At 41.9% G+C, this 9,038-nt stretch overlaps 1 protein-coding gene across 2 annotated transcripts in view; it reads left to right on the top strand.

Moving 5' to 3' along the window:
• Positions 1-790: 790 nt before the first annotated feature.
• The window catches only part of OCRL (OCRL inositol polyphosphate-5-phosphatase), a 53,051-nt gene continuing 44,803 nt past the window's right edge, over positions 791-9,038 (top strand). Inside the window, exons 1-3 of one of the 2 annotated variants that reach the window (XM_007450481.1) lie at positions 791-985; positions 1,243-1,331; positions 6,824-6,903. In XM_007450481.1, coding sequence (XP_007450543.1) covers positions 947-985; positions 1,243-1,331; positions 6,824-6,903 — 208 coding nt within the window. In that variant the 5' untranslated portion in view covers positions 791-946. The remainder of the gene's footprint in view (positions 986-1,242; positions 1,332-6,823; positions 6,904-9,038) is intronic. The other variant, XM_007450480.1, reaches the window with a different exon arrangement.

Raw genomic sequence — 9,038 nt, 5'->3', positions numbered from 1 at the left:
TTCTTGACCAAATGAATAACACAATTGAAACATTACTCTGGGAAGAATATTCTTATGACTGTCAACAGAGTAAAATGGTCAAAGGTGATATCACAAGGGCTTACGCTAAAGTGATGGCAGTTTGAATGGCGAGAAAACAAGGAATCTAAAAGTAATTCCAAAGAACATATTAACAAGATTTGTTGGCTGATTGCCTACAGAGCAATTAGGAGAGAGGAAGCAAGCACATGGCTTTGAAATTTCAAGCCTGGGTCACTGTGTGAAATAACGATGAGTTAGTTTTTTCATCCAATGCTTTGGTAACAATGGGTTATATTAGGCAAGGGATCTGGGCCAGAGATATATATTTGGTCTTTGCCTGCTTAGAGGTGACCTAGAGGGGGACCAAAGAAAGCAAAGGTCTGAGCTTTGGGGATTTTCCCTAGTTAGGTGGTGGAAGGAAGAAGTAGGGGGGGACATCTGAGAGGTATGGTAATCGGTACGGTGCATTCTATTAACCATAACAAGGATTTTTTGAATGGATGACGTAGGTCCTAGTAGCCCCAACACCTTTGAGTTCCCTCATTGGTATGACTGTGCTTTGGTTCTATGGCAATCTTCAAAGTCACCGGAACAAGTCTGTTGTCACAGGCAGCATTGAAAGCATATCCCTTGCTGGATGTGGGGAAGACGCCCCCGGTCCGACGGGTCTCTCCCTGCAGTTCCGCAGGTTGGCCGCAGGGGGCGGAATCTGCGGCGGCCTGGAAAACTGGCGGGGGCGGGAGGCGCCGCTCTCTCTCGGGTCAGGCTCCCGGCTCCCGGCTCCCCGCGCCCGGCACCCGGTGCCCGGCACGGAGCCGCTTCTCTAAGGACGTGCAGCCGAGGCGAGGGGGTGTGAGGACGCGGGAGGCAGTGTCGTCGGATCCGCCCGCAGTCCGCAGCCCCGCCGAGCCTGGAAGCTGCCGGGATGGAGCCGCCGCTCCCGCTTGGAGTCCAGCCCCTTGCCGTATCCGCCTGAGAGAAGGGGGGAGGGGAGGCCGCGCGGGGCGGAGGTGGGGGTCCGCGGGACTGCGGATCGCAGCAGAGGGGCGGCTAGGGGCCGGTCAGGACCCCAGGCCGAGCCGAGCGGGGGAGGGGGGCCAGCGCGGGAGGCGCTGTCTCCGACCCTGGGGAGGGAGGGTGGGCTGAGGGGCGGGAGCCTCCCTCCACCCCACACCGCGGGTCCCCTTCCGGGCAGCGCTTCTAGAAGAGACCCTTGACTAGCGCCTGCATACTATCGAGGGTATGGAGATAAAGGGTCCTGTCCGGGAGCCCTGCGCCCTGACCCTAGTCCAGAGGAACGGGCAGTATGAGTAAGTAACCACCTGATACCCACAGAGGAGGGGAGCCTACCATTACCTCCCAACCCCAAGCCGCGACAAGCCACCCACCCTCCTCCCACTGAGGCCGCGCAGGCAACAGGTTCGGGCCCAGGTGTGACGTGCCAGTGCTCTAACCACCGAGCTTTGTCCCCAACTTCCAAGCCGGTGGATTGATTGCTCCTGTCCGTGTGGCTCAGTGGAAGGACTCAATGGGCGGGGAAGCAGGAAGCCTGGGTTCTTAGTTCCTGCCCCTGCAACTGACATGGGTTGTGTAATCCTGGGCTAGTCAGTAAAGCTTTCTGGGCCTTAGTGTCCTCATCAGTTTAATAAAAACATTAACTGCTTTAATTTATAGCCTTTGGAGTTTTAACTGGGAGAATAATAAATGCGAAAGTGGTTTACAAAAAGTATAAGTACTGTAGAAACGCTTCATTGTTAACCTTACAGAGGTGCCTTTTCTTAACCTCATTCAGCTGGTTCCTCCAGTCTCACCACCCCCTTATTCCATGCGCTTGGAGGCATATTCATTAATTCAGTAATGGTTTTGTGTAGGCCAGTAACTGCCTCACTTATTGACTTGACAGTTAGAAAAAGTAATGAAATGTGTAGAAATGTAGACAACATTTGACATTTCATCAGGGTGTGTTACCTTCCACTCTGCCTTGCACATAGGAGCTCAGTAAAGACTGTTGACTGATTGATCAAAAGATTTTGATAAGCCATCACTATACTGCTGATCTCCCTTGCCACTAATGCCTCATCTAAAGTATCCCTGATGACCATCACATATCATAGGTAGGTCCCTATCGCTGTGTGCCCAAGCCACCTCCCCTGGTTGTTCACTGGTTTCTTGACATCAGTGAAGAATTGTTGATCACTGAAAATTTTTAAATTGTTGATCATTTAAATCCTGCCATCCCCCAACATTGGATTCTGCTTAAAAACAATTTTTCTCAGTCCCTGCTTTTAGATTGTCCAGACTCAATCTTTATCTATGCTGTCCACTTTACAGAGAAGAAATTCACACTGGCCTAGCCTGCCCTTTTCTGAGGCTCTTGGTGCCACTCTCAACTGGACGTCAACTGGTTCTATGGAGGTAGCTCTTCCCTAGATCCTGCTTGGTCAGTTCTGTTGATGTGATAAATTCATTTTATTTTTCCCAGATTTCATCAAACCCTGGAAGACCAGTTTAATGAAAGTAAATTCAACAGAAAAGTGAATTGAAAAGTGGAACACCACTGCCACTTCCAAAGGCAAGAATAGGGTGGGAAGATGTAAGCCTTGGGCAAATCAGTAAATTTTTTGTGCCTCGGTTTCCTCTTCTTAAAAACAAAATTATAAGGATTAAATAAAATAGCTACATTGTTGAGATGACCACATCCCGAGGTCTGGTCCCTTGGTTTGGTAGGTTTGGAACTCTATTCAGCTGATAAGGGAGTGAGCAGCTGGCCTTGAGGTAAATGCCTCATTCTGTCTGGTCTCTCGTACTGGAAGAACTTTTAACCTTGCAGTGGTAGCTCTCCTGATTATTTGTGTCCTCCCCATAGAGAAATCAAATTCTGTATTTCAGTTCTGTAAAATTTAAGGGTATAGCACAACTAACACTCAATGGCTTGATGTGTATCAGGTACTCTTCTAAGCATTTCATGAATTAGTTCATTTAACCCTCATGTGAGGGTTACTGTGAAATTGTAATATCATCATCATCATCCCCCTTTTCTAGATACAGAAGTTGAGGTGCAAAGAGGTTAAGTCATTTGTCTGAGTCATTACATTGTCTGAGAAGTTTCTTTTGAAATCATTTATTGGAGACACCTGATACTGTCAAACCATATATATATAACCCTCAAATCCTGGTCTCTTGGGTGCCTTCTCTGACTTGAGTGTCCAGAACTTTTTTACTTTGGGCCTTTTTATCCTAGAACTTGAAGCCTATTGCATTCTTTAGTTCTGTAGTTCCTGCTATCAACCATAGGAGAAATTTACTTGAGAGACTAAAATTACAATTAAAGGTAAGGCTTTTTTGCACACAAGGAATCAAACACTAACATTCATTTTTTTCAAGGCAAATGGATTATGATGCCACCTGTTGTTTCATCTTTAGCCTTCCTTGAACAAATCAAAGTATTTCCTAGGGATAATGCTGGGTCTGCATTCACAATTTTTTACTCTTTTCTGTTTCCAACTACCAAATTCTGATTTCCATTTTTTTGCCATATACCTATTATTTTTCACCTTTCTGTGTTGAAAGGAATGATTAGATTTAGGTAGAATTTTTATTCTTATTCTTAGCCCTACTCTCTTGTTATAATTTATTTAGTGACTAACACGTAGTAGATATTAAATAAATATTTGTGGAATTAACTTAAATTCCCAGTTTATGTTTTGTGATGGGTATTTTTTTGGGGGGTTGCATTTCTTTTTTAAATTGAGAAATAATTGATGTATAACATTGTATTAGTTTCAGGTGTACAACATAATTACTTGATATTTGTATATATTGTGAAATGATCACCACAATAATTCTTGTTAACATTCATCACCACACATAGTCAACAATTTTTTTCTTGTGATGAGAACTTTTTTTAATAAATTTATTTATTTATTTTTATTTTTGACTGCATTGGGTCTTCGTTACTGCGCACGGGCTTTCTCTAGTTGCGGCAAGCAAGGGCTACTCTTCGTTGCGGTGCACAGGCTTCTCATTGTGGTGGCTTCTCTTGTTGCAGAGCATGGGCTCTAGGCGCACAGGCTTTAGTAGTTGTGGCACATGGGCTCAGTAGTTGTGGCACATGGACTCAGTAGTTGTGGCACACGGGCTTAGTTGCTCCACAGCATGTGGGCTCTTCCTGGCCCAGGGCTCGAACCCGTGTTCCCTGCATTGGAAGGTGGATTCTTAACCACTGCGCCACCGGGGAAGCCCTGTTGTGATGAGAACTTTTAAGATTTACTTTCTCTTTATTTTTTAATAGATCTTTATTGGAGTATAATTGCTTCACAATACCCTGTTAGTTTCTGTTGCACAGCAAAGCGAATCAGCCATATGCATACATATGTCCCCATAGCCCCTCCCTGTTGAGCCTCTCTCCCACCCTCCCTATTCCACCACTCTAGGTCATCGCAAAGCACCGGAGCTGATCTCCCTGTGCTGTGCTGCTGGTTCCCACCAGCCAATTATCTTTTTTTTTTTTTAACATCTTTATTGGGGTATAATTGCTTTACAATGGTATGTTAGTTTCTGCTTTATAACAAAGTGAATCAGTTATACATATACATATGTTCCCATATCTCTTCCCTCTTGCGTCTCCCTCCCTCCCACCCTCCCTATCCCACCCCTCCAGGCGGTCACAAAGCACCGAGCTGATATCCCTGTGCTATGCATCTGCTTCCCACTAGCTATCTACCTTATGTTTGGTAGTGCCCAATTATCTTACATTCAGTAGTGTATGTATGTCGATGCTACTCTCACTTCGCCCCAGCTTCGCCCTCCCACCCGGTGTCCTCAAGTCCATTTTCTATGTCTGCCTCTTTATTCCTGCCCTGCAACTAGGTCCATAAGATTTATTCTCTTAAAAACTTTTAAATATACAGTACACTGTTATTAAGTATAGTCATCACTCTGTACATTACATCCCCATGACTTATCTGTTTTATAACTGGAAATTTGTACCTTTTGACCCCTTTCACCCATTTCATCCCCCCCACCACCACCTGCCTCTGACAACCACCAATCTGTTCTCTGTGTCTATGAGTTCAGTATTTTGTTTTTCTATTTCACACATAAGTGAGATCATGTGGTATTTGTCTTTCTCTGTCTGATTTATTTCACTTAGCATAATGCCCTCAAGGTCCATCCATGTCATTGTCTGTTTTGTGATGGTTTTTAACGATACAATCCAGTTGAATCTTTACTGCTGATGCTCAACACCATTTCTATACTGTGTTACTTGGGAATTATATTGGTTTTTGTTCATTTTCCTCAAAGTAAGCTCTTCCTCCTTGATCCTTGCTTTGTCAGTCTTATCTACTTTCTGGTCTCCATCTGGGTTTATAGGATTCTCTGCTTGACTCATGAACTTTGCAGTTTGAAAAGGGCCTGCCCCATATTCTTGTAGTCACCTTAAAATATTAAACCCCTGCAGATTAAGCAAGCAGGATCAGAGCAGAAAGACAGCATCAATACTTTTATTTCCCTTAGTCCTGTCTAAGCAGTTCCTTTCCCCAAGTTAACTCCTTCAAAGTTAACACATTTGAAAAAACTTTCAAAAAGCTAAAACGATAAGCCTCCCCAAAAGACAACAAAATGGAAATCAAACCTTTCAGAACAATGACTTCTAATATCACATGTTGAAAAGGTGTATTTAGAAATTCATCTCTGTTTATAGCTTAATTAAATGTTTGTTTATTCAACCAATATTTATTGAGCATCTATTAGGTAGGTGACAAAATTGAATATGATAGGGTCTTTGCTTTCAAGGAGCTCAAATCTGAGGGAAATAAATGTAACTATAACAGAGTGTGTTAAGTGCTCTATTTGAGGGGCAGGCAAAGGGCATGAGGCCAAGTTTCACAGAGGAGGTGATAGTTGAGCTAGGTCTCAGGAACAAAAGAAGAGAGTTCCTGGCAAAAAGAACCACTTGAAGAGTGATTTGGGGGGAAGGTAGGAGATGTTCAGAATGGCCATTTACCAGTAGGTTATACCTTGACTGTGGGCCACTAAGAATAAGTAGTAAATGAAAAATAGTATTTAAGGAGTACATAGGAATTTAGAAATCTTGCATTTCATACTGGGGGGCCATGTTCAGTCATGCTTACCAGAAGTACTATCATGGAATTAGAAACCATGGTAAAAACACAAGGGACGTAAAGGCAATCTGGTTGTGATATCTGCTACCTTATTGGTCACTGGGATTATTTTGACTGATTCAGCTGGCTGGGCACCTCCTCTTACTTCTCCATGAACCTGTATATTTGTTTGAAGAGATAGAATTATTCTTTGATAAAAGCCATGGGAATATAACCAGAAAGCTAATTGATGAAATTTATAATACACTTATTCAACAAACTTGAGTGGCTACTATGTGCCAGGTACTGTACTAGGTGCTAGAAATACTATGGTGAAAAGACAGCCATAGTCCCTGCCCTCATGGACTTCACACGTAGCTATTAGTTCTTCTCTCTGGTATGTGTCATCTGAAGGTGTGTGCACTGTAATTCATGCTCTTAAGTTTGTAAAGTGTTTTTAGGACATAGACTATTTTATGTTCTCTGTGGCATAGAACTGTGGGTATTCAGATACTGATCACCACTAATATGCTTTTAGACCTAAAGCAATATCATCATGATACTCAGATCCAGGGAACAAGATACAGCAAGTCTAATAAATACAGACTAGATTTGTATAACAACACAGCAATGTATTTTGTCGTTAAATGTTTGAGTTTTTCAGTAGCTATTCGTTGATGCATTCTTCTGTTTCCTAGGCTAATAATCCGGTTGCACAAGAAGGAACAGCATGTTCAAGATATCATTCCTATAAATAGCCACTTTAGATGTGTTCAAGGTACTAGCTTTAATTGCTTAGCTAGTTTTATAATGTTTTTCCTTGGTCATTATTGCTTTGTATAATACCATACATATTTAAATTTGTCACTGCACATAAAATGAAATGTATTACAGTCTGTGCAAAAAGATAACATTACTCATCTACCATTGAGAAGATGATAAATGCTGTTTAAGAACCCTGAAGGATTATATTGATATATATATATATTCTTACCTGCTACCCTGGCTGGGGTTAGAGATGTATGTAGTCTGTTACCTACGTAGGTAGTCTTTTATGCTGATGAACCTATATGTGGATTTTAATCACATTCTTGGGTTTAACTGATACACTGCTCATTGTAAGGTATCAAGGTCACTTGAATTCACATGCGTTCAGCACTTTCTCCCCACACTATTTGAAATTAAAACATTTGGCAACAAGCCTTGCCAGATTGTAATACCTTACACTCAATTGTGCTGATTCTCAAACCTTTGCATTGGTGAATCATAAGAAAATCGACTCTGGGGAGGAAATATTTGGCTTCCTGCCTTCGAATTTGGGGAAAGAGAACAGAAAATCTGTTGTTTCATCTGCTACAATGAGACTCAAAAATTGGGAGGTTTGTGTAGGAGGTGTTGCTTCTGTCATTTCACATTGCTCTAGAAAGGAAATAGATTATTAGAGAACAAATGCATTGTGTTTCCAGTGGGTTCATTGGCTTCATCAGACAGGCATTCTGTGTCAGCTGTAGCTTCTTGGAAAACTTGAATCCTACCTTGCATGGTTCTTTCTTAAACTACATTCAACTTTTTTTTATCACAAAACTAATATATATATATACTGTAAAAAGTTTAGAAAGAACAGAAAATTATAAAGGAAATAAGTAAATTCACATCCTTCAGAGATAAACACCTAACATTTTCCTTTTTTCTACACCTGTAACTTTTAGGGTGGGTGGGACTCATACTGTATGTAGATTTTTGTCTGTTCCACATGCCATCATATTATAAGTGCTTTTACATGCTATTAATAGCTGTCTGTATACTATTCCATTTTATGAATGGCCTATACTGTAGTTATTCCCGGTGTTTGACATTCAGGTTATTTTTTGTTAGTATAAATAAGTAATGAATCTTCCTGCATGTCTCTTATTTCCTTAGGATTTATCTCTGTAAGTAGAAATACTAAGTGGGCATGACTTTTTAAGAGAGCATGTATTAAGAATTAAAAATACCCACAGTGAATAGAATCCACATTGTATAGAAGAATGAAGTCTTTTATTTAGCCATTTAGCCTGCCCTGTGTGAGAGAGACATATTGAACGAGGCACCTGCATGCTCTAGTAAGTTACTGTGGTCACCTCACTTTTCATAGTGTAGTACCCTTTGTTACATGCTCAGCCCTTTAAGGAGGAGAAGAGCCAAAGAACATGACGTTAGTATCCTATTAACTCTGTACCTTTTTGTGCTATCAGTACTTCTAGAGTCTCGTTTACCCTGTTTCTCTTAGTCTTATTTTTAATAAGAAATAGATGGCAGGTTGCTAGATTGGAATCTAGGAAAATATGTGTGCACACACACAGTAGTTCCCCATGACAAAAGGAACGGTTACCTCCTTGAGTTTTCACATCCTTTGTTTCCCAACCTGTACATCTATTTTGAAAAGTCTCTAAGTACTTCGGTTTTAAAGAATTAAAGTTATCAAAGAGCAGTTGTGAACATGTAATACCTATGCCCTGATGCACTGTTGTCCCTTGCTTCATTCATCATGCTAGTAAAAGTATCAAGACTATTCTCTAATATTAGACAACTTAGGTAATTATCAGTTGCTTCTGTTGCACCTGAGTAATGGAGCCAAATATACAATCCAGGCTAGTGAGGGAACTAGAAAAGGCTGAGCCTACTACATTTGACCAAGGTAGATCCAAACGAATCCCAAGGAGTCAGTACCCAGAGTTTAACTAGCCAGGAGGGTCGGGCAGGTGCCGTTGGCCAAATCCAGGGAAGTCAGAGAAGAAGAGATGGGTTGGGTCTAGACACTAGAGGTAAGGAAGAAAGTCCAGGTGAGCCATAGAGAGGAAAGAGGACTCTGAACTTGGAGACTGTTTTTTGGCCCATTTTATACTTCCTTGTTGGGTGTGGTAAGCCTTGGAT

The sequence above is a fragment of the Lipotes vexillifer genome, unplaced genomic scaffold (assembly GCF_000442215.2).
Source record: "Lipotes vexillifer unplaced genomic scaffold, Lipotes_vexillifer_v1.1 scaffold215, whole genome shotgun sequence".
NCBI classification, from domain to species: Eukaryota; Metazoa; Chordata; class Mammalia; order Artiodactyla; family Lipotidae; genus Lipotes; species Lipotes vexillifer.
Note: the sequence above shows the minus strand (reverse complement) of the source record. Positions and strands in the feature narration are given on the sequence as shown.